Source organism: Tetranychus urticae, chromosome 2, assembly GCF_039701765.1.
Source record: "Tetranychus urticae isolate SD_2017Ah chromosome 2, NJAU_TeUrti_SD_1.0, whole genome shotgun sequence".
Lineage (NCBI taxonomy): Eukaryota > Metazoa > Arthropoda > Arachnida > Trombidiformes > Tetranychidae > Tetranychus > Tetranychus urticae.
This window is the reverse complement of record NC_142959.1, coordinates 2,094,223-2,119,127: the sequence shown is the minus strand read 5'-3', so window position 1 is coordinate 2,119,127 and position 24,905 is coordinate 2,094,223. Positions and strand designations below refer to the sequence as shown.

Below are 24,905 nucleotides of genomic sequence, written 5' to 3'. Positions count from 1 at the left end.
GTGTTTCATCTTGAAAACATGTTAATACAGTAAACCTGTAATGATTGAACAAGACTACAATCATAATTTAATGAATTGTAAACAAGCAAAGGTATAAAACAAACCTTCAACAATGTAATTTAATAGGGAATTGTAAAGAGTAAAAAAAAAGATTAACCAAAAGTTAAATGGCTTATGGACATTAATAGAAGGCAGTCGCTATTGTAAACACTTGTTCCACAGCTTGTACAAAGGGAGGAAAGAAAGAGATGAGGGATGAGGAGGAAAGAGGAAGATAAAAGATGATGATAGGAAGGAGGAAGCACGTGATTGGGAGTGCGTTTCGCGCGTGCTGACATCAATTTTACCATTAAACTGTGTATAAAATAAACTAGAATACAATTTGACCTTACAAGTATTCAACAGGCCTAGTCAGGTTTTAAAAGTCTCTCTGATTGTAACTATTTCTAGTCATTTAATTGTGATACTTGTTGATTGTCGCGTGTGTCTGTGCGTGTGTTTGGATACCAACTAAATCTACTCGTAAATCTAATCGATTAGGGCAACTTACTTGACAATATCTTTATTTACTCGTGATATTTTACCTTTGCTTTTACACCTTTAAATTATTTCATCTTTTCAATTGTTTCATGCCATTAATTAAAGCCATCATCTTAACTGCACCAATATTGTAATGATTAATGACAATATTCCTGTAAATATGACTTATAACAACTTATTTCAACTTGACTCTTGGTCTCAATTAACGAGTCATGATAATTTGGATACAATTGTTATTGCTGAACAAGATATTCCGAGTGGCTTTCAATCTTTACCAGCTTGTAGGCCTATTCCTATTAAAAAGATACTCAAACCATGCCAACCTAAACATTTAATCAAGGTAAGAATTAAATTTTGATTTTCCATTCTTCTGATTGACCAACAATTTGTATAATCAAGCAATCATTAACATATTACCTTTTATTGTCTTGTTAGGCTTATGTGTCTGAACTTGGAGTTGTTGAAACTCGTGAAAAGGTTGACTGGATTCATTTGATTAGGTTAGCTGACAATTGTTTTGAACAAAATGTATTAATTCATTGGGATACTGAGAAAAAGTCTTTACTGTTAACAACAATCAAGCAAATTAAAAGTGGTGTTGAACTTAAGGCATGGTTTGCCTCTGACTTATTGAACTTTTTAAACGTTCCCTTTCTAAGTCCATCAAATATTGTAAACATTTCAAATTATCAATGTAATTATTGTGAATCTACTTTTAGTCAACCCAATCCATTGAAAATACATTTAGCATTTGATTGTCCAATTCAGTTAACTAACCAATCTAATCATCGTCATCTTTATAATCACCATCGCTTAATTCATCAGTCACCAACTGTATCATTAAACGCAACTTTTGGTTCACCATCAAATGTATCACTTGCTTCTTTATTTTTCTCCAACAACTCGATCTCCAATTCAACTGGACAAATTGTTTCTCAATTAAACAGACCTTTAGTGATTCCAGCCTCTCAATCATCCTCGCCATTATCAGCCAAAATCAGTGGAACATCGTCATCTTCTTCATCATCATTGTCATCTTTAAGCTCTCGTGAAACCTGTAGTCAAAGCAATACAAAAGAAACACCGGAGGCTTTAACAAACATCTCACCTCAGCCTACAACTGTAGTAACTTCAACTCTATTTGGCACCAAAGAACCAAGGAGTCATATCTGCGTCTTTTGTGGCAAGCTGTATACACGAAAATATGGACTCAAAATTCATTTACGAACTCACACTGGACATAAACCATTATCATGTCGATTCTGCGGTCGGCCATTTTCTGATCCCTCAAATCTAAATAAACATATTCGTTTGCATTCTCAACATCATTCAGGTTCTGTTTCATCGCCTTATAAATGTAAAAAATGTCCCAAAATACTCGTACGTAGACGTGATTTAGAAAGGCATCTTAAATCGCGTCACAAATTGTGACAGTCAAATGATTGACATTAACTAATTTAACCTTCCCTTTACTTTTTGTAAATCTCAACATTGTAATACAATATGCCTTTGTAATTTATGTGTATCAGTTCACTTTTAAATTAACCTGTATTCATTAATAAACAAATGATGATATCTACTGTTGATTGGTTGATCAAAGAATCAACTAAACATTGAAAACCATGCGCCTTTAAAATTATAATGAAATGCTTTTCATCATTTCCTACGATTAATGTTCATCTTACGTTTGCGTCGAGCCAATTCTCATCTTCATCTTCACCCTTTTCATTTTGTATAAAAGCAATTTCATTGCTCTATTCAGAATCATTCGTATATCAAGTTGACACGATTGTTGACCAAAGTTTTCAGCTTTCTAACAATAACAACTGTATAAATATTAATTACTGTAAATCATTTAGTTGATTGAGTCTGTTTAATAACCAGAGGAGTCCAAATTGATCCACTTTCGTGCGATTAAACAACTTCAAACATAAATTGGAAAACATTCAAACACTTGGGTAAGTTTCTTGTTTAATTTAATTTCATCAACAGAGTTACAATGGAATCATTAAATTATTAGATTGTTAGTGTCGTGAAAATTCGTCTATTGCTTCAGGTTTGGTCAAGAATTAATTGTAATCTAATCAACTTTTTCTCAGCGAATAAGTCTATATATGAGTTGACCTACCTTTTGATTGATTTTTTGATAGCTAAATGATATATTAATTTACTAATTGAACGGATTGTTATTTCGCTAAGTCACTCTCGACCCATAAATATATCGATTCATGCAAAACTACTGTTGATTTCAGGAATCCATTTAAATTAGCAAATGATTGTTTGATTCTGAGATTCACAGATTGACAAATTAAATCCATCGATTCACCAATAAAGGTTAATATTTGAATACTGAAAGCAATTTGATTTAAACCATTTGACTCCAGCTCAACGGTATATAATTCAAATTATAAATTGATGAGGTTGTAAATTAAGAAGCGACCAATGATTTATGGTCTTTTTGAGGGAATTGCAATTTTCTACGTGATAACTCATAAGATGAATCGTCATGAAATGAAACTATCTGAATTGAATAATTTAACAAGATATAATATGTATCAAATAATATCAACAAGCTAACAAAATACATAATCTTATTTATCTAAACCATTCCAATGGCATGGTAAATACAAAGGAACTTTGAGTGAATTTGATTGTCTTTCCGTCGAGCAACTTCGATGCACTATTAACATCCACATTTCGACATGACTGAGGCCCCGTAATAATTTCATTTTTAATAGTCTTGATTTTCCATTCTTTTCTCATTGTGTCTCTCATTTCTCGATATGGAGCTTTTACTATGAAGCTTATCATCGGACTTTTCAGTTTTAGTTTTTCTATCATTCGTTTGAAATCATGGGAAACATCCAATAAAATCAGGGAGTTCGCATTTTCAAAATTGAAATGAGTTATGAAGATGGTGAATTGATGTTGATGAGCTTTACAGTTCCTTGCATTAGTTTTGCTTTTATTTTTTCCTGACTGGTTAGTTTTTGGACCATGAAATGTCTTGGTTTTCCAGTTCAAACAATTCAATTTCAGAATATCTGAGAAAGAGAAGATAAAATTTTTCAAATCAATTATGATTGTATGACACAAATGACTTTTTAAGATGCTTATCCGTTTCATTCAGCAAGACTGAATAGTAATGAATAGAAGGCATTTTTACTCTTAATAAATGTCTATTAAATTTGAAATTTACTTTTTGTATAACTTACAATTGACATGGTAACTCATCAAATCAGTTTATTCCATATTCCAATCATGAAAGTAATTCTGTTTCGAGTGAATGTTGTGATTATAATAATTGTGAATATTGATTGACCAGTTATCCAAGTTGACCTAATGTGAATATAAATTGCGGTCAATTGATAAAATGTGTTATATATTATTGTAATTGTGTATAATTGGATAGAAGAAATAAACAAAATTAGGTTTATGAAAGGTAGAGTTAGGACCTTAGAGACCTTATTCTGACCTTAAAAAGTGTCCAAAAAGCTAATTAATTGGCATTATCAGGTACGAAGCTTGGAAACAAACTAGGAATTTTGATGCAATACTATTATTAAAAGGAATCACCAATCTTATCAAGGTGTTAAATAGTTAATGTAATCCATTGCAATCAATTAACTATCAAATGTGACTTGATTAAAGTTTACTTACTAAAAAAGTAAGCTCATTGTTAATTAAAAGCAATACCAATCAGTGTATAAATTAAGCTATTATTATTAATCATGTATATCAATATTAAAACTAATGTTGCAGCGCTTCCACTTTGATTTGTAATTATCATTGTCTTCGATTGCATCGGATTATGTCACGTTCACCTGTTGATAATTAACAATAATTAGGAAAAATTAATATTCAGTCATCATACACCTTCGTTTTGCAATGACCATTTGAATACTGAATTAAAAATGAGAACAAGGTAAATGACTTACCTAGCAGTATGAGAATAGCCACCAACAGAATCTATAAGCAAGTCAATCAAAATACAAGATCAGTAGCCAATGATGATCAATTGTAAATCAGTACAATAGCTAAATTAATAAAGACTTGTATCACATAATAATGAATGCAAGTTATAAAGATGACCTTTCAGCTTGGACTGAATCAATCTACAGTCCAGGGGTTTGTATTTTTCCTTCATGATATCTGGTTAGACATTCAGCAACAAGGAACAGAAAAGATCTGAAAGACAAAAGAAAAAAAGACAGATAATTAAGAAAAGCAAAACAAGCAAATGAAAGAATCTTAATGTTAATTACCAGATTGAGTCAGAGGAACCAGAGAGAATCAAAAATAAACCGTCAACACAAAGGGCCCAGAAAACTTTACACTCTAAACTTTACTTGTGAATCACTTAAAATAAACCACAGCATAACAAAAAAAGATTATTACAAAAGCAAAAGAAACCGTAATGTAATGTTAATACGAAGTAAAATGTGAAATATCCTTTTATAAAAATAAATATACAATGGAAAGCTTCTCATTTACAAGATTTAAGATACACATTTGAATAGACCCATTGTTTTATAATCAATAAAAACAACAATTGAAATTGCACTGTTCACAGATTGAGATAAAAAAACGAGAATTGAATAATATTCAAATATTGAATTACAATTGAAAATGTAACTTTCAATTTACACGCTGGTGATTATGGAAACCGTTACCAGGGGAGACGCACAATATGATCGTAACCAAGAACAGGTTGAGTGTTTTATTTTGTTGGCAACACATTTTGTCGCTTTCCTACCATCAACGGGGATGTAGCTCAGATGGTAGAGCGCTCGCTTAGCATGCGAGAGGTACCGAGATCGATACTCGGCATCTCCAGTAAACTTACTTTTTGCCGCTAATTGTGCCGTCAGGAGACTTTTGTTTCGGTGTAGTCTTTTTATCACGTTTTGCTTTCTTTTCTTTTGTTTTGCTCGGTTTTTTACTATCCTTTACTTTACCCAAATCAAGTCCTTCTGATGATGATATGGATACAATGGATTCGTTGGATTGAGTGCGCTTAATTGACGGCTTCTGGACCTCTTGTGCACTTTTATTTGATAGGATAGAGGAAAGGTAAGATGATACGGTCCTTGGTTTCTTCTCTGAAGAAGACAATTGAGAATCGTAATGATGGTGATAATGATGGGACATAACAGGCCTACCAATGTAGTAATTTTCATTGCTCTCTGTGTACATTCCTGAATCATAGGATTTACTCACGTAAACTCCTGGTTCATTTCGTCGGCTACAACTGACAGCGGCTATTGTGATGATTGAAAAAATGGCCAAGACTGATGCATAATAATACGGATCGGAAAATGTTGCTATAATTGCTTCTGCAAACTTGGTTGAATTGTCTTTTCCCTCTGAAACCGGTACTTTCTCGGTAAAATTGGTAGCGTTTGGTGCTGGTGTGGTTACATTTATTTTTGGTAATAATGTCGTCAATACTGGTCGGGATGTAACGTTTCCAGTACGGTTTACTGGCGGTGTGGGGGTGGTTAGATTCAATGTATTTGTTACATTTGTTATATTTGTTACACTTGCTACAGTTGTTACAGTCGTTACATTTGTTCCATTTGTTCCATTCGTCTGTGAGACTCCTGGTGATGGTGTAAAAACAAATATGAAAAAATAGAAAGGTATAAAATTAGTAAACATTACTAATTTGATTACTATAGCAGACTAATCAGCTCTTTGATAATCAATATGATGATATGAATGCTAATTAGGATGATGGGATGCTAAGATGGAAGGATAATAGCAATTGAACAGCATCTGAATAAGATTTGTTTTCATATTTTCATAACAAATGATGACCAGTTCTTCAGGCCTCGGCTCAAATTCACTATCCATTGCAAAAATCCTTGGCGAAATCATATTTAACAGCTAAATTTGAATCACTTGACAATAATTAGTCTATTAAATTGTCAAATTGTGTTTAACATCAATAATTAATACATTTTTGAACCAAGTTACATCGAGTAAACTCACTTGACTTCATGAGTAAATTGTTCATGAAACCTTAACCTTAACCTTTTGTCAACCAAAATTGGCATTCATCACATGCTAACAATTAAAACCATAACTCAATAATCATCCCATTTCTAAACAATTTCACAATTTAAGTCGCAAAGGATAATACAGATACTTATCGATTTACAATTAACATTTATCAATCCATTGATAAAGCAATTTAAAATTGCAAATATTTTCATTTCCATAGGCAAATGATTCAGTTTACATTTGTGAGTAAAAAAGGCTTCGTGTATATTCCTGATTAACCAGTCATTTATTCATTTCATTATCATTATAATTGTACCCTTTCTGACTATTTATTAATTTAGTATGCAGTTATTAGTAGCTGCTTGATTAACTTGAAACATATTAATAAATAAGCTTATGCTCAGTAATTGTGTACTTATTATACAGTGTATGTATTTAAGATTGGCAAAAAAATGAGCAACTATGGTAAGGTTTCAATTCATTACTGGTTAAGTTGTACAACATGATGTATATTATAAATTAATGGCAACAATTTAAACAGTAATTGTTATAAATATTAATCATAAGCTTCAATCGATTGATTATATTCACTCTTAACCATCAATTGAGTTTCATCGTTGAGTTTTTTACTTCATTTACTTCATGAAGTTGGTTAAACCTCAAAGGATTTTGTTGAGCAAAGAAAGGTTGATTGAGAAAAGCTTAAGCTAACCTTAAATTTGAATGCTCATTAATTTACTAATTTAAAAAGAGGAAAAAAACTGCAATTTACTGATCAAGTAAGATTCAATTTAATCAATGTTTCAATTTGTAATGAAATTTTGGTCTGAAACAAATCTGATCAAACATTGTTTGACCAATGATCTTGACCAAATATTTGGATTCAATCTTCACCAAAAAATAATATTTAGTTTAGATTATGAGATTAACTTGATTTTAATTAATATTTACACTGTTTTACAATTGAATGTTGATAACTTGATCCAAAATGGCTGTTTTCCAATCCAAATCCAAGCATAAATTTTGATTTATATTTCTGAATTTAATTTGATTTTTGATTCTACTTTTTCACTGACAATTGTAATCAATATAAGTTTACCTTTTAAATGTTATTAAATTTCAAGTTTAACGATAAACTTGAAATACTGAAGTCTCAACAGGAATCATCTTGAGATTGACTGTTACACTTTAACAGTTCAATATATTTCATTTAGGATTTCACTTTTGCTTCCTTCTTGTTATTCTGGCCATTCTTTCACGATATGCCTCAAGTTACTCATGAAAACAGTAACAATTGACTCTGAATTCACGAAAAAAATGAGATGAAAGACGAACAACTGAAAAATAAAAACAATAACATGAAAAACAATCACAGTAGGTTTACAAATGAAAAAAGGGGCAACACATTGAACTGCTTCAGGTAAAACAAATAAACTTTAAAGTGTTCTCAATCAACCTTTTTCTTTAGTGTTTAAGAATCATTACAATTTGTTTCTATTAACCTTATTATTAGACAATAATGATGTGAAATTCATTGAAAAAAATCGCCAAAATCCTTTTGTCTGTTTAACCCAAATTTGGGTTCACATCTTTTTATGAATAATAAAAGCTAAAAAATTAATTTCTGTTTTCCTGGTTCACTTTAACTTTCACTAAAAGCCAGTTTAACCAAACAAGTTAAGTGCAATTAAATGTCGCATCTTAAATTGACTTCAATGGTTAAATTTGGTTTTAGGTTGAGAATGAAATTAGCCTTAATTTTGACAATGTTTCTGTATTGAGTTGACATCTTTTAACTTCAACACACTGAATAGTGAATCCTGGATTAAACCAAATCAGTTGACTTGACTTTAAATGAGACTTCAATATTGACTCAATTCTGATTTAAAACTACTGATTGTATTAAAAACTAATTACAATGAGTTGATGTAAGCTTTAAAAACATTTCAATGGCTACAATTAATGCCTTAAATACATAATCAACAAGACCATTTGTTGTCTGTTTACCCATTTAGACTCAATGACGAGTCTTCATTTTTGATATCATGTAATAAAATCATGGTTAGTGATCAAACATAAAGCATCACATAATTGTAAATAATTTAAATTGTGATAACATTTCGCAAAAAAACACGAAGTGAAATGAAAATGTTAATTGAAAACCCAGAAATCGGTTAAAGGTTAAGGTTAGGCTTTGCAAATAGCTGGTAATTTGATAGTCATTGAGTCACTCCCAATGATTTATTGAATTAACTGTTTCAACTGGTAAAGTTCAGAATGAGATTCATGGATAACATGATTCTAGTCTGAATAATGGTCATTGGATAAATAAGAAAAAAGTAGCCAAAGAAAACAAAATTATCTTAAAATGTATGCCATTGAAAACAAATGTACAACATTTTGTAGTGTTTTTTACACGCAAATTTTTGATATTTTTACCGAGAAAAAAAGAGGTTAAGTCTCAGGTATTTGTATGATATTGAATACGTGAATTTATACTTTGATTACATTAAAAGCTCACAGGACTGTAGACAATAATATTAAAGGGTAAACAAGATGGATATTTTATTAAATCAATAAAAAAAATACCAATCTTTGAATAAACTTTGCTCTGTAAACTCGACTACTTTTAGGTTTCATTTTGTTCCTATGTATTGACTTAAACATGGCAACAACAGATTTTGTTGGGTAAACAGTTGTATCAAACAATAAAATAATAAGAGGAAAAAAGTTCAAAGATGAACATGAAAATTCTAGATGATGAATCTGTGTAAGAAGAAATGATTGGTGAAAACCCAAAAGAGATTCATCTTTTTTCAACCAGAAATGAACATTCAAAAGCGATAATTTTATGAACATCAACATTTTCAACGTTCATTTCAACCTTTAAATAAATGGTTTTCACAGGTTAAATATTTACCAGTTTTAACAATTGGGTTCACTTGTAGATACCAATTTGGGTTGATAATTGTGAGATTAGTTTGAAAAAATTCAAATCCATTTTAAATCTGACAAAGCTTCAACAGCTTCCATCCTTTCAACTTGAAAATGTGTCCAATTGTTGGTCCCTTCATCTGATGTCCAACCTTTAGGTATTATTTATGGCTATGTTGTGTCATGATTGTATCGGTTAATGTTTTGGTCAGTTGGCTGTTCATCTGGTTAGATCTGAAAATAAAGGGGAAAAACAATTATCTATGCAACAGAGATTTCATGAAGGAAAAGGTTAGGAATGAGGAAAACAATCACTATTAATGCATTTGTACACTTTATATTTTCAAGTGATTCCACTTATAATTGTATAATAAATAGTAAATTAAATTGTCATTTAACCCAATCATCATATAATCGTATCAACCTAAATTTAGGTTAAACATTTCATATCACCATTGTAAGTCATTCAAATCATCTGTGTGATTGTTTTCAACTCTAATTTTTTTGTTTATCTTCTTAAAACTTACCCTTACTTTAATCCATTTTGTCTTTGATCATGTTGGTTGTGATTGATAATTCAATTTCAATTGTTGATGCCATTAAAAACTGTTGCCATCATTAAATTGAGTCTGAAATCCAAAATATTGAATCTGATGATAATAAACGAAAAATGATGGATTGGTTAGATTGTAATAAAATGTTGATCATCATTTAATTTTCATTATTGTTTCACCCATTATCATCATCATCTTGGACATCATAATCATCCTCATGGTCATCATTATCAGTTGAACAATAGTCAACATGGCGAACCAGAAAATTTACCATCCATGTCAACTCTTTATCATTGATTAGATGGTTACAATTGTTGATGAAAGATGATTCTGATGCTCATTAAGTTGAGATAATAAAAATTTATATTAACTGAAAACCAGAAAGTGTATTCAAGTAAATATAACAGCAACAATATTAGTTGCTAGTAATCGAGTCAAATGTAATTTACCATTAAATGATATTGTTAGATGGTTATAGTTATGATTATTTGATAAATTTAACTGATTGCCTTATATTTGGGTTTTCAATTCAAAATATTGAAACCCAAAAAAAGGTTGCTTTCAATTATTAATATCATTTGTCATTGTATAAAATGATGAGCAAAAAAATGACAACATTTTGTCCTTTTTTTCATCAGTTTATTCAATGAATCTTGGGATTGGGATTGATATTAATAGAATTAGTTATTCAGTGAAACTAAATTAATCTTAATAATAATGTTATTCCGCAATGAGGAAAATAGAAATTCAATTGTAGAAACAATTGGATGAATCGTCTCTTGATGAGTTGTTGATGTTGCTTGGTTGCCTTTATCATGACTTGAATGAGGAATTGGCTTTATGAATAATTGTCTTCATTTGGAATCCGATTGATTAATGGTATGAATAAATAATTGTCCCACCTAATTAGTGATAAATAAACAAAAGAAAATTATATTTAGCATTTAGATTCAGAATTGGAATTTGGAATTTTGTTCCAAAGTTGTTTCAGGTTATTTCTGGCATGGGTTGGAAAGCAATATGATTAGACTAATTAAAAGTTGCTCAAGACAAATTGCCTTTTAAATTGTTGCACAAATTTAAATTTAACAGTTTATAAGAGTAATCAATCAGTTTTTTATGCATCTTAATCTAATTCAAGTACAATCAATCGATTGCTTTTGAACTAGCTTCACTTTGTGAAGGGTTAACTTTCGTTTGGTGTTATGAGTGTCTGTGAATTTAATGGCAAAATATGATCAGTTTAAACAATTTATGAGATTGTTAAACTTATTGCAATTAGGTTATCTAATTGATTACCTTAGAATAGATGGATTAGAAATTTATCATCTAATTGTTTCTTAGCTGATACAAGAAAGGAGCGATCAATAGTTAGGCTTGATTAACTTAAGTGTTTTCTGGTTGAACACTTTGTACAATCAATCTTAATTGTAGTGTCAACTCGATCTCGTATTGGTAACCATCAACATTAACACGAAAGGTTGAGTCTTGCCAATGAACTACCAGACAATTTAATGTAATATTATGTACATTTCACCTTATTGGAGACAGAAATGGAAACAATACAAGAACAAAAAATCAATTATGCGTTGGTTAACAATCAATTGCTCGTACAGTAAATGTAAATATTTGCAAATATTGTGGGATGAACTAATTAATAACATTATTGATGAGTGATTGGATTCCAGGTTGCTTTTTTCCCTGTGATTAACAGATGATTAACAGGTGAAAAACTCGTTCTCTGATCAATGTTTTGCATTGGAAGTACACGAAATCTAGTCTTGTAAATCTGAATTATAATAACACATAAGAAAACTAATGGGATTGGTGGTAATAATAATGGTTAGGATAATGATGAAGGTGATGATCAAAAGGTAAAGGAGTTGGTGATGGTGTTGATGAAGTTGCTGGTGATGGTGATGATTATGATGGTGATGTCTATATGATGAGATAAACGATTCAACATACAGTCTCTTGAGATATAATTTGCCTGTCTAAATGTAACATAAACAATAACGTAGACTATCCATTTACAATAAATAAATTTATATTAATGATTATACATTACCTCAGATTTTACCTCACACCTTGATTGGTTCAAAATTGTAATTGGTAAACAAAGATTCCACCAATTTATGAGTTGATCCTTTTTGTTGTTGAATACAACCTTAGGGTAAAGAGTTAATCAAAAAATAGGATATTCAAGACAGAAAGATGAAGAGGTCAAGTAGATTTGTATTAAATCACATGATTGGAAAGATATCAAGGAGTCAAAGAATTGTCGAGTCAAGTTTCCTTGATAAAATTTAATTTCCTTTAGATCTAAAATTAAAAGGTTGAAGATTCATTGAACTAATTTAAGAGACACTACAAGATATTAACTTAATTTATGATTGATAACTCTTACATAAACACATTTTGATAATATCATAACAAGTTGAGGGACCGCATTTTAATTATGCCGGGTAGAGTCCAACCAAGATCTGGTCAACTCCAAATCCTTGCCAGACTTACATTTATTAAAGTGTAAGTTTAAGATCTAAATTAATTAAGATTAATTACTTTTGTTCAGTCCATTACTGACCTAAATTTGAATTGGTTCCTAAGATTCAATGAAACTGTGAGTTTAAAATAATCTATGATCAAGCAAAGTGTCAAAAATGTAAAGCTGGTCTAAAAAAGAAGCAAAAAAAGGCTTTCATGCTTCTGGATATATCTGACTATTAAAAAACAATTTAAATTGATTGTTTCATTGAGATGTGTCATTCATGAAAGGCAAAGTTGAAAGCAGAAAATATTGAAAGGTAAAATGTTGAAAACCATTAAATTGTCAATATTGAAAATTGAATTTCCGTCTTCACCTTCCATGATAATCTGAGTGAATCTAAATCTTTAATCATAATGTCAATTTGATCTGAAGTGAATCAATTAGAATTGCTATTTCATCATTATTTTTATTTTTACCCTTCAATTTTTAAGCTTAAGGCTTTTTTGTTTACATTGACAATTGGTTAGAGTTGAATTTAAAGTAAACCCAAATTGAATGAACTTATTGAGATTCAAATTGTTTCCTTATAGGTAATCAATGAACACCTTAGCATCATCAAAGCAAAGGTGATTATTATTTTGATTGAAAATGATAGAGAATGGTAAAGATTGAGATTTTTATTTCGTGTCTGTTAAGATTATTTGTTGTTAAGGTAAACATTGAAAATTCATCCCATTCTTGCAATTCTTTACTGTTATTAACCTGTGATTTATTTACTCCTCTGTGTGTTTACCTTGCTTCAGATTATCGATTAAACATTCATTGATTACAATTTTTGAAGATGATGAGATAAGAAATAGATTAACCTGAAAGTTTCGGGTAATTAGGATACAATAACGTTCATCAACAATCAGGGAAGACAATGTTTTACTGAGCAAACAATAACATCAATCAGTTTTTTAGCATCAAAAAAATTGTTTAACCTTTTCCCTGTATATCATTACATCAAGCCATTATTATCATAATTATTAATTGTTAAACATTGAGGCAATTATTATTGTTTGATTATGCAAACCTCTGTGCTTAAGTTAACTAAATTGTAGGCAAGAAAATTTAAAATACAACAAAAGATTGTTTGTAAATGTGTTACAATGAAAAATTACAGTTGACTGAACATTAAATCAGAAAGCATGAAGCAAAAATAACTAGCGAAAAGATTTTTGTAATTTTTTCATGGCATTTTCAATAATATTAATATCATAACAGTTTGAATGACAATCAAGACTTGTATTGAAAAATATTTTGATGATAACCTGTCCAATACGCACTCATTAAATCAGAGGTAAATTGTGATAATCTAATTGAAGTAATCAATCTTGAGCCATCTCGAGTCAATTATTTCTCACTAGCTTGAACACTGTTAACTTTAACCTTTAATTGTTGATCTTTGCTGATTTTGATGACGATAATGCTTTTAAATCATGATTCACTCATGGCTAATGTAAAACGGAAATAAAAACTGTTAAACAGTTCAACAATTTTAGGTTCAATTAAGACGAAAGAAAAGTTTGCCATCCGAAAGTGTTTCTTTGACCTTGCCCATGAGTTGAACATTGATGACAATGAACAAGTTTACGATGAATCCTATAATGTGATAATGAAGATAATAGGCATGGGGATGATGATGAGTCCAATGTGTCCAAAAGGCTTTTTTTTCATCCAACATTATCAACATCTTGATCTTAATTCTGAATTTCATCTTTCATGAGTCTTTCATAGGCTTTCTCTGTTCTCTCTGCTTTTGTTTTTCGGTATAACAATTTTTCCATGTAAAAAAATATTTAATTTGAACCATTGACAGAGAATGAAGATGATAATGTCAAATGTTATCCAGTCTTTCCAGACCCAACCAGACCATGCTCATGATTTTTAATGAATCCATGGAAAATGTTGATACCCAAAGTGTAATTGTTCATCTGGTAATTTATTGAAAAGGCAGCACCGAAATCAACATAAATGTGAATATAATAGAAGAGCTTTTTTTGGGTCCTCTTTTTTACTCGTTTGTTTGTATGTCAGCTTTGCTGTTATCGTAATGTAGAGATGAAGAATATTTTTTTATCTTTCATGAACCGGAAATTTTGTACCAAGAAACAATCCAACAGTTTGCTTTGGAGTGAAGAATAACATTTTTTCATCTTGTTTCATCCATTTAGTCCCAAAAATGTAACTTTGCTAAGCAGCAATGGTAATGACTTTGCCATCAAAAGAGAGATATGATGAGTATCGTTGAAACAACTAGAGGAATGGAAACAAAATAATGAGTTAATCATGGCTCTTATAAATCAAGACAAAAAGGATCAACCATTTTAAAAGTGGCGGAATTAACAGGGATTTTGTGAGATTTACTGATTATTGCCACTCATTGTTTATTCAAAGTGCAGAAATCAATTTAGTGAAAATTGAGAAAACCCTAAAAGTCAAATTTAATGTTTTGTGAACTTCTCGTGCTCAACAATTTGAAAATAAATCAATACTCTTTTCAAATTCAGTTTAGATGAAATTGAAATATGTATTTGTATAGATATAACAATTTTAAATTTGACCATCATGAGTTGTGGTTAGGAATTGGAAAATCATACATGATGTATTGAAAATTATTAACGTCATTTTATCTGGCAAACATAAAAGATTCTGACATCATTCAATCAAACGATTAACTTGTGCTAACAGGATGAAAAAAATGGATATTTGTTAACCGACAAATTCAGATGATGGGTGAGCTAATATAATGGCTGAGTTGAGTTGTTTGAGGCTTTATTAGGGTTTTCATCCACTTTGCTGATCTACTTTTTATCATGTTGCTTGTTTTTTCCGCCTCCTTTTACTTTTTTTTCTCATCATCTTTCCATGAAACATTCCACATTATCGGGATGCTTTTTCCCTGGTGAATAATAAAACAAAAATATAGACTCACGAAAAGAGAAGGGAAAATGTCCAAAAAAAGAAGAGGAAACATTCGTTGTCCAGTAGGGAAACCAAAATGGCTTTTATTCGTTTTGTACACTACTCAATTCCAATTTAGGGTGAAAAAAATGTTGGGCCTTTCCTCTTGATGTTTTCATTTCATCATGGTCCATTCATGTTCACTGTATTCTGAGCGTCTAAAAAGGTTAGGATAAAAGATGATACAAGAAGATGGTAAGTTGAAAGTAAAAGAAATACAAGCCACATTACAAGATGAGTGTAGCATTGAAAAAAGAAAGATAAAATTTGGGTTTTTTTTTGTGAACTTGTAAGAACTTACATGAGAAAAGTTAATCAGATGTAGAGCAGAAAAGTCCATCCAAATGTATTCAACAGCAAACACAATAAATTGAAAAGGATTGAAATGTAACAAAGAGTAACCCTCAAAAGTAGGCTCAACATTTCCTTTGGTTGTAAAGCTTTATCAAAATTACGATTCAATTCATAGTTGTAGTTAACAAAATGACCAAGTATCTTGTTAATGTAGTATAAACCACAGAGGAATGGGAAATATCAACCTCATATAGCCCATAATTATCAACAATTAGAGCCACCATCAAGAGCTGGTTCACCGTTCATCACCATCATCTTATTGTTGATTTCATTCTGAGTCAAAAAATTATACCATGAAGTTGATTTGTTATTGTAAAATCCATTCACTGACACTCAGAAGACAGTTATTTTTAAAAATACACTATAAAAAAGATAATAAATTAGTGAAAAATGTGAGTTAACCATTAATCAAGATATTCCCGCTTTATGAGTTGATATGTAAGATATTATAAATGATACAATCCGATACTGGATGGATCTAACAGTTAGATCGATAATTTTAATCCGACATTGGATTTTGGATAATGGACACTCCATTCTTTCAACAATTATTCATTTTTAATTGTTTCAAGACTTTTCATTGATTTAATAAAATTTTACTCGCCATAATTTTCACCAAATCAAATTAACAGTAACTTCTATCAAATTTGCGGCTTACAGTAACAGTTGAGTAAAGCCATTTCTCCTCAGCTTAAAGAAGCTTAAAGGCTTTTAGCAAGGTTACTTTTTTCAAGTTGATTGACTTAATTTCATCAATCAAGATATATTTGATCACCTAAGAATCATCAATTGAGAGAGAAAAATTACTTCCATCGTCAGAATTGTTTCAAATGTTCAAGTAATTTAGTCAGTCAACACCATAAGCTAGAAACTAGCGTTCAACTATTGTAACTTCAGACGAAAACATTTCACTTCAACAATCAAAGTTGGATGAGATACTCGTGAAACAATTAGATTGTTGATTCTGGTTGTAATAGATTAGTATTTAAAATAACTGATCATTTGCATTGATCTTACGTTTTTTTGTTTTTATATGAAATTGTTAAATCTATTTCAAACAATTTCATAACAATTCAGCTGTAAATAAGACTAAATTGTAATTTGTTATACTAGAGGACCAGAGATAACCTCAAAGGGAAAGGCAAAGGTTGAGCTGATCAATGATTAACTGGAGTTGATGATTTCATTGAGTTAATCAATCACAGATATTTAACACAGATCTTCATCAGGTAGACCTTAACCTTTTCATTTGCATTCAAGATGATCATTATTCTGACGAGAATGCATTTTGGTTGAATCTTTGTGTCCCATTGGAGTTCAATGTATTATGTCAAACAACAAAAAGTCCAGTCAATCAACGAGTTAAAACCTATTAATATGAATAAGTGTCAGTCAAAGTGGGAATCTAATTTCCGAAAGTTCATCCTTTTGTCCATCATCCTATTGATCCAGATTTAACAGTGATTAAAAGATTCTTCATCAATGATAACTCAACAGTTGATAATTATTAGCAGGTTAATGCGTGTTTAACTATTCAGTCTTTACCAAAACGTAAATAACTCTTTATTCAATTTAAGCTAAATCTTAATTTCATTATAACTCATGTAACTATTTACATGTACTAGCTGATGAACATAAGAGTAAACAACATTTTAATCATCTACTTTAAATTAATTATATTGTTCACCCTTGAGGGTTAAAATTCACGCGAGTTAATAAAATATTAGACAGCAATTTAATACATTTTCAGCAACTTTAGCTTTACATAATAATATATTTAGATGAATTGATGAAATTTGAATGAGTTGAAGAGACAATCTTACAACGTAAACAATCTGAAGCTTCAGTTTTTAGACTAATTATTGTACATCTGCAGGCAAATTGTATTAAATTGTTGATTCAAAATCCAAACTGTTAGCAACGATTAGATGATTGCTTCAATTCAAAGAGTTGGATGTTGACCAAAACCGGAGTTTCAATGCTTGCAATCAACATAGCTTTTAGCAATTCATTTTGATCTTGTTTTTGGTGAAAATCCATGAGTCAAATTGAATGATTTGCAACGAACAAACATTGATTCAAATCAATTACATTGACATTTCTATTAATAGTTGACGTAAATTATTATAATATTGTTTCCTTGTTCCATCTCAATCCAAGTTGATGCAAACTGTGTCTTTGATGGTGATAGCTTTTTTAGTAACAGGCAAAACAAAGCAAGATAGACAATGTCGGAAGAGCTGGTAAAATCCATAAAAACTGTTGAAACATCCTAAGTTGATTAAATTGTTGGTATAATTTAAACGAAGGAAGGTCAAATATTAATAGCAATGGCTGTAACAATAATGGCCATGATAATGATTATGTTGTTACAGAAGATGCTGTTAAATGTTCTGTAACATTGTTGATCCAGCATGAATAAAAATAAATAGATGATAATATTTATGATTGGACAGATTATTGTTGGTAGGAAGTATTTCACTCCAATTTTAATATTCATTGACCAATACATAAATCGAGACTTGAATGGACCGTCAATTTCCAGCTACAGAAGCTTCCCAACTCATTGGATAAGGATGTTCATCCAAATGGTAAAATCTGGAAAGAGTTCAACATCAGAACATTAGAATCTAATTCAAAAGTTAAATGAAAATGAAAAAGATAGAGTTAAACTTACCAGTCTCATTGTTTTATCAACAAATTTATTTCAATAACAAAGATGGGAATGACAATTTTACAGCAGTCAATCAACTATAAAAGGTTTCACTCCATGTAATGATGACTCTATGTAATGATTCAGAGTAAGCCTTATTCAGTAAGGTGAAAAGTAAACTAGAATAGAAAAGATAAGTAAAAGATAATTTAAATTTGGATTGATTGTCATTTGAATGAAATAATTTGTCTGTAAAAAAAGATCAATCATTAAGTTAATAGGCTAAAAAGGTTGGCAAATTTGGGCTGAATCAAAATGTAGAAAATGTTGATTTTGTCAAGTAATTCCATCAAGGAGTGTGAGTTTAGTAAAGCAACTGGAATCAACGTATCTTGAACTGTTAGGAAGATGTAGTTCCTAATTAGTTAATTCTATTAATTGTTCTCTCATGATTAATCCTTTAGAACCAGTGTTTCAAAATTACCCGAGTAAAGCTGGTTGACTTTTTTTGTTTGCCTAAAAAAGAGAAGTGTATCTTGTTCACCAGAATGGGTTGAGAGCTGGTTCGGTATGGGTAAAGGATGATTCATTGTGTATCAGCCTAGAATAATTTGTCATTATGACACTAAAGTAGGAAGAAAAGGATAATATCATGAGTAAGATGGAAATATAAATGAAGATTGCACAGAAAAAGAGATTTGAATAGGGAAAAATGTTTATGACCTGGTGTTGAGAAGAGGAAGGAAAAATTTCAACTGTCAGGCGACCAGATAATCCACGTAACACATATTGAACAATGAGATTCAAAATAGATGGTAAACATTGACAGGCTGAAAATAGCTCACAATAAGATCGTCTTATCTGATTCCAAGCATCAATCAGAAGTTAGAAATGGTGATGTATCATGTTCAAGAACTTGAGTTTTGAGGCTTAACCTCCATCATCTTTAGTAAACCCTTTTCTCTTATTCCATGGTTCTGATCGATAATGACCTTGGTTTTGTGATACTCCTTCACTCCCATGAGCTTCCATCAAGACAATAGCAACTGTCTACATTAAGAAAAAAAGGAAGGAAAAAAATAAAATTAAGACAATTTGATAAGGTTCATGATCTTCGTTATATGTACTTACCATTGGATGAGCAGCAGTAAATGTCCTGTTAGTCCTTCCTTAAATCAAGCTTTGGCTTTTGTTGACTGTGGCTTAAACGCAAGTCTACCAAACTAATCTAATTTAAAATGAACATTTAAATGTTGATTTGGTCTCCAACTTGTGACGTGATTTAACTTGGTACAAACAAAAATTAGATCCCTCCATTTTACATTCAATAAACTAAAAATTGCTCTTGAAATAGAATAAGTTGTGAAAAAAAACAGAAGTGACACTTTTGTATACAATGGACACAATTGTGGTGATAAAAAGGGAAACATTTTAAAATAACTCAGAATCAATAGAGTAACCATTCAAACAGATATTAATTCTTGCGACTGTTATTCAATTCGAGTGTTAAAAAAGAGTAACAATTTGATTATAAAATGTCAAAATAAATTTTGATAATTTGCAAGACTCAAGTTTCGCGCTTTGCACAACTCCTACATTTTCCTTGTCTCCTATTGGTCGAGCAATTAGTGATCGTTGAAATTCAATCATTTTCAAAACTTTCTCAACGTTAAATGTAATCTTGTTCAAGTTTCAATTCAGTGTATTTTAGGGTGTTATAATAATGAGTGTGAATCTGAATGTTAATGGAAAATGTTGAAAAGGTTATGGTTATTTGTAAGATTCATGGGTTAAGTGAGATATTTTGATGATTCCAAGTGTTGAATGAAAGCTACTTTATCTTTTTATCAAATAAATTTTGATTCCATTGTGTTTTGCATTTGTCCATTTGTCATGAAGATTCTCTTTATTCATGTTATTTCTTTTCTCTATTCTTACAGTGTTCCAATTCAATTGAATAAAACATTTCTAAATACGAGGTTCTCATCCTCCGTTCATCTTTATCATCAAAATAAAAATCATGCTTAACTTTGGATCTAAACAATACCATCACATTTTATTAACCATGGTTGTCGTGGTCATTGTGTCAACCATTGTTTCGGCGAGATATCTACCAACCAGGAATGATGACACCAGAAAAGAGCAGATTAAGGAGCTTCTCAGAATGGTAAGTTTTCCTTTGATTCTCCAAATTGTAGTTTATTTTGGGTCCTAACTTATCGGGTTTTTTAAAGCTAGTCTACTAACATATTTTATCAGACTGTGAATTAGGTTTAAAAGATGCTTTTATCCGCTTGTCCATGAGTGATTAAATTTGATTATACAATATCAATGGTTTTAATTTCATTAACCTCCTACATATAATTGTCATGATTGAGGAAATAAGCATCAGGTTGATGTCTGTCTAATTTGTCAAAGTTCATCAATATAATATGCAAATATTTAGTTCTAATTATTGAATAATTAACATGGTTGGTCGTTGAAGCTCTTAATATATAATGAAGAATGAGGCTAAACAATTTTCAATATCTACACAATATTAATAAGATTAAGTGAATTGGAAATAGGATTAGAAATAGTTACAGTAGTTTATTGATGCTGAATACCCGCGAGAAAGAATAGGAAGGAAAACAATTATGAAAAAAAGTAAAACTCTCTACAATGATGCGAATTGTATAATACAATTCAAATCTAAGTCTCTATGGAACAACTTTTGATATTGAATTGAAAAAAATACTTCTACAATTTACCAGTATTCTGTTGGAATTGTAATCTGTCTCGAAAACATCGATTTTAAACTTAATTTACTATTTTTAACTTTTATATAAACTTGAGTTGAAATTCCCTAACGCTTTTGTTTTACCTTTTTCTTTCAGTTTTTGGAGGCATCCAATTCAAGTCCGGACGTCGATTCAATTCAAGGAACGGCAAAGCGTAGTCCAGGAAGTTTGTTTGATTATCGAGGGACCAACAATCCCAGTTATTTGATTAAACGCACAGCAATTGAAGAAGTTCCAAGCGGAGATCTGGCTGCTTAATCTCAATCATTATCGATGATAAAAACAAGTCTTAAATAACATTGACAAAGGAATTATTGGCAACAGTTTACTTTTACGGACGTTAGAAGTCATTATGATTATTATCACTATCATATTCACACGATTTCTTAATTCATAATTTACTTTGATTATCATTACAATTGGTAATGTAAACTACTCAAAATGATGCTGCTAATAATGATAATTGAATATATTAATAGGAGCGTTTGTAAACTGCGATTGATTTGGTAAATAGATGTTTTTTCATCATTGAAGCTGAATCAGTTGATTTGCTTTGGTAGCTTGGATGTTAAATTTTAATTCTCATCACTAATCATCATTAACATATAGTAATAATCCGAAAGCAAAAAGGATTCCATAGAGTCAATGCAATAAATGTCAAACTGTCGAATAGAATAGTAAACGAATTTAGTTTCGTTTTAGATTAGTTCTGAATATATCTTGATTATTGATTTTAAAATGCAATTTCTTTAGTGATATTGAAACATTTTTGTTTGAATTTTTTTAAACTTATCGATGGCTTTAAGTTGTTAATTGTGATTGAATATAATAATGAAATCGTTAACTGTAAAGGCTTGCTTCTGTCCGTAAAAATAAATTGTTTACTCAATTCCCTTGCTTTTGACTTCCTAATGTTGTTACTGATAATAACTATTATTATTGACAAAATAAACTTTGCTGTAATTGTTCATAACTGATCATCACCGAATGAATCAAAACTGAAATGAGGAAGTAAATTTGTGATTATTATTGAAGCAAATATGTTGTACATAATAAATTACAGAAAATAAATAAATGATAAAAAAGGGTATGAGCTTAATTCAATTTGTAACCAATTTGGTTAATGGTCAATCTGCATAGTGATTTGAACTAACAGTATTTGATTTGGAAAAAGATTGTTAGTTGTTTAACATTAAACAATTTGAAGAAATATTTGAAAAGTGTTTCTAAGTTCAACCTCTGATTGTTGCATATTAGCTAGTAAGTTAATTGTCGGATAACTAAATCAGTTGGACAAATTAGTGAACTATAATGACGGTAGATTAATAAAAAAATAAAGGATCCCATGGAACTGACAATGTCCAGTAAATCTTTACTGTCGCGTTCATCTTCATCATCAACCAAAATATCCATTTCAGCGTAAGCATCTGTGAATGCCTGAGGAAGAGCTGTTATGAATTCTTGCTTCAATTCAGTAGACACGTTGGATGATAAACACTCCTCGATCATGTCTAAAATATTATTATTAATCATTCCATTGACTTTTTGGCAAACAAGAGCTTGGTAAATGATCACATTAGCAGCTGGCATTATTTCCCCGTTCACAAAATGGTGCCACAATCTAGCTTTGACTATCTTTTCCCCGCAAAGGTAAAAAAGAGATCCAATATTTTCTGGTGACCATGGATCAGGAAATTTGGTGATGAAGGAGATTAGGTGGAAAATTTTCTCATCACTCCAGAGTTGATTAAAGTATTGAATGTATTGGCCTAGAAGATGAAGCTCTTTGGTGAAAAATCTAAATGTCAATTCGGTCCAAGCAATCATAGGTGTTCCAAGTTCCTCATCAAGAACTAGTGGACCAAAAAAGATGATCAATAATCTGGCCATAATACTAAAGGCATCGGAACCTGATTTACAGTCGTTAGTATATTTAGATATAATCATTGATATCCAAAAGCGTTTATCCTCTGGTCTGCGAAGACGATCCAAACATATGTACCGGTAAAAACATCGAACAAAATATTCACAGCCGTTGCTTTCACCAGGCATGGAGTCGATTACATCGGACACGACCTGTTCCAATTCAAAAGTGGTTTCTAAAAATTGGAACACTTTGATACATTCGTTTTCTTCCCAGCCAATAATTATGGTATGAAGAAAGGTCCCAAAACACTTCAATACAAAGCTTGCATTGTAATTTGTTTGTTTCGTCGTTTTATGATTAGGTAAACCTTGAGTAACTCTATGCATGAAGGTAACCATTAGGCCTAATCTTTCATCCGTTGGATACAAACAAGTTAACCGTTTGAAAAGTAAACCAAGATTTTCAAAAAAGCTAATGTGATCCGATTTGGCCCGTTCATCTTGGTCACCAGGATTTAAAAAATCTGTAAATACAGTGAAGAGAAATGTAAAAATTAACGTTAACTCAGGATAGCTTCCATTCAGATCAACAAGCTTTACGCTATCTAAACTTACAATTGTTAGAGCAATTACATGTAAGAGTTAGTATAATTACTTCACCAAATTATGATTAAAATAATTTAAAACGTACATACCTTTACAATTGAAATGATTTGATAATAATCGTCTGTATCCATTTTGGGGTTTGATGTAATAGTTATGGATTAAGTCTCTCAAAGATTTGGAAGTGAAAGCCAATCGACTCAATGAAGGAAGATCAAGATAGTCAAACACTTTGTTAATTACCTCAGTTGGACAGTTGAATAAGGTTGTTGTTTTCTGGCTTCGAGGACGACAGGTGAAGGTACAAGTTTTCAACTTTTTAACAAAATTATCAGCCATTTTGGTGATTAAAAGAAAAATAATTACCTAGGAAGATAATAATAGCCAATTGCCTATGCCATTGGAAAAAATAGTTGAAATGATCCAGAAGAAAGCTTACATTAGTCAATATTTAAATCACTTGAAATCATTGTTAAGACTTGATGAATTTTAATAACAAATTTAAATACTTACTGATGATTTTATCATCGAAACATCGGAAAATAGATTTAATTATGAACGCGTAAATAAAACATAGCGATAGTTAGATGTTAGCTGTTGAAAGAAACACATTGACTGTTTAAAGAGAAAATGCAAGTAAATTCGAATTCGAAAACACTTGATACAATGTATTTGTGCTTATTTTATATAAACTGTTGTTCATAATTTTTGATAAAGGTTTAATTAAATAATGATTAAAGTTAATTGTTGACGATCATCAAAAGTTTATATAATTTTGACTAACTTATAGCAAATATATTTAACGATAGTTTAATTTTAAAAGTTGATGACAAAAATATAAACCGTTTCATTAACATTTTACAGTACAAATCAGCTGGAGTTTGGATGTTTTTATTTAGCTTTACCGACGAAAGGTAAGATCGTATCATCATATTTATCATAAACAGTTAATTAATTATTTTTTTACATTCTACACTAGCTGTTGAAATTGAACCTGCACTTATGGTGAAAAAGACACTGATGCTGGAATCTACATTGGATAATGATTTTAAATATTGAAACAGATCATAAGATAAGCTCGGAAAGACCTGAACCAGCTAATGGTGATTAATAGTATCCTT

The 24,905-nt window shown here is 30.6% G+C and overlaps 4 protein-coding genes, 4 long non-coding RNA genes and 1 other non-coding gene across 11 annotated transcripts; 3 read left to right on the top strand and 6 right to left on the bottom strand.

Moving 5' to 3' along the window:
- Window positions 1-47: 47 nt before the first annotated feature.
- On the bottom strand, window positions 48-1,082 carry LOC149093696 (uncharacterized). Its single transcript, XR_016198391.1, has 2 exons — window positions 958-1,082; window positions 48-863 (listed from the first exon to the last, which is right to left on the bottom strand). It is a non-coding gene; the product is annotated as an uncharacterized LOC149093696 (long non-coding RNA).
- On the top strand, window positions 674-2,160 carry LOC149093695 (uncharacterized). Its single transcript, XM_089267057.1, has 2 exons — window positions 674-880; window positions 976-2,160. Exons 1-2 carry the CDS (start codon window positions 674-676, stop codon window positions 1,969-1,971), a joined length of 1,203 nt encoding a protein of 400 aa, XP_089123183.1. The 3' UTR covers window positions 1,972-2,160.
- Window positions 2,161-2,316: 156 nt separating this feature from the next.
- LOC107363644 (Proctolin) lies at window positions 2,317-22,414 on the top strand. Its single transcript, XM_025161138.2, has 3 exons — window positions 2,317-2,498; window positions 20,476-20,702; window positions 21,412-22,414. The coding sequence occupies exons 2-3, from the start codon at window positions 20,556-20,558 to the stop codon at window positions 21,571-21,573; spliced, it is 309 nt and encodes a 102-aa protein (XP_025016906.1). The 5' UTR covers window positions 2,317-2,498; window positions 20,476-20,555; the 3' UTR covers window positions 21,574-22,414.
- Window positions 3,067-6,943, bottom strand: LOC107363647 (uncharacterized). Its single transcript, XM_089267059.1, has 5 exons — window positions 4,806-6,943; window positions 4,479-4,728; window positions 4,201-4,364; window positions 3,756-3,879; window positions 3,067-3,584 (listed from the first exon to the last, which is right to left on the bottom strand). Exon 1 carries the CDS (start codon window positions 6,199-6,201, stop codon window positions 5,383-5,385), a length of 819 nt encoding a protein of 272 aa, XP_089123185.1. The 5' UTR covers window positions 6,202-6,943; the 3' UTR covers window positions 3,067-3,584; window positions 3,756-3,879; window positions 4,201-4,364; window positions 4,479-4,728; window positions 4,806-5,382.
- Window positions 5,304-5,376, top strand: TRNAA-AGC (transfer RNA alanine (anticodon AGC)). The gene has a single exon. It is a non-coding gene; the product is annotated as a tRNA-Ala (tRNA).
- LOC107363648 (uncharacterized) lies at window positions 7,464-12,414 on the bottom strand. The gene is made up of 6 exons (XR_016198388.1): window positions 12,103-12,414; window positions 11,334-11,571; window positions 10,484-10,936; window positions 10,008-10,130; window positions 9,467-9,714; window positions 7,464-7,883 (listed from the first exon to the last, which is right to left on the bottom strand). It is a non-coding gene; the product is annotated as an uncharacterized LOC107363648 (long non-coding RNA).
- Window positions 13,173-16,356, bottom strand: LOC107363649 (uncharacterized). Its single transcript, XR_001568951.3, has 3 exons — window positions 15,830-16,356; window positions 15,500-15,686; window positions 13,173-14,820 (listed from the first exon to the last, which is right to left on the bottom strand). It is a non-coding gene; the product is annotated as an uncharacterized LOC107363649 (long non-coding RNA).
- Window positions 17,617-20,033, bottom strand: LOC107363645 (uncharacterized). Of its 2 annotated transcripts, none has more exons than XR_001568945.3 (5): window positions 19,667-20,033; window positions 19,259-19,585; window positions 19,020-19,160; window positions 18,560-18,714; window positions 17,617-18,480 (listed from the first exon to the last, which is right to left on the bottom strand). It is a non-coding gene; the product is annotated as an uncharacterized LOC107363645 (long non-coding RNA). The 2 variants fall into 2 exon arrangements; XR_001568946.3 differs by having other exon boundaries at window positions 18,560-18,689.
- Window positions 22,320-24,420, bottom strand: LOC107363643 (F-box only protein 47-like). Of its 2 annotated transcripts, none has more exons than XM_089267055.1 (3): window positions 24,298-24,420; window positions 23,877-24,176; window positions 22,320-23,705 (listed from the first exon to the last, which is right to left on the bottom strand). In XM_089267055.1, exons 2-3 carry the CDS (start codon window positions 24,121-24,123, stop codon window positions 22,573-22,575), a joined length of 1,380 nt encoding a protein of 459 aa, XP_089123181.1. In that variant the 5' UTR covers window positions 24,124-24,176; window positions 24,298-24,420; the 3' UTR covers window positions 22,320-22,572. The 2 variants fall into 2 exon arrangements, with proteins under 2 accessions (XP_089123181.1, XP_025016904.2); XM_025161136.2 differs by having other exon boundaries at window positions 23,877-24,218; window positions 24,298-24,409.
- Between the last annotated feature and the right edge of the window lie 485 nt (window positions 24,421-24,905).

Coding starts and splice junctions, on each gene's coding strand:
- LOC149093695 (XM_089267057.1), top strand. CDS start 674: ATGATTAATGACAATATTCCTGTAAATATGACTTATAACAACTTATTT. Junction 881..975: donor AACCTAAACATTTAATCAAG/GTAAGAATTAAA, acceptor TTGTCTTGTTAG/GCTTATGTGTCTGAACTTGG.
- LOC107363647 (XM_089267059.1), bottom strand. CDS start 6,201: ATGTTTACTAATTTTATACCTTTCTATTTTTTCATATTTGTTTTTACA.
- LOC107363644 (XM_025161138.2), top strand. CDS start 20,556: ATGCTTAACTTTGGATCTAAACAATACCATCACATTTTATTAACCATG. Junction 20,703..21,411: donor TTAAGGAGCTTCTCAGAATG/GTAAGTTTTCCT, acceptor TTTTTCTTTCAG/TTTTTGGAGGCATCCAATTC.
- LOC107363643 (XM_089267055.1), bottom strand. CDS start 24,123: ATGGCTGATAATTTTGTTAAAAAGTTGAAAACTTGTACCTTCACCTGT. Junction 23,706..23,876: donor AAATCATTTCAATTGTAAAG/GTATGTACGTTT, acceptor CTGTATTTACAG/ATTTTTTAAATCCTGGTGAC.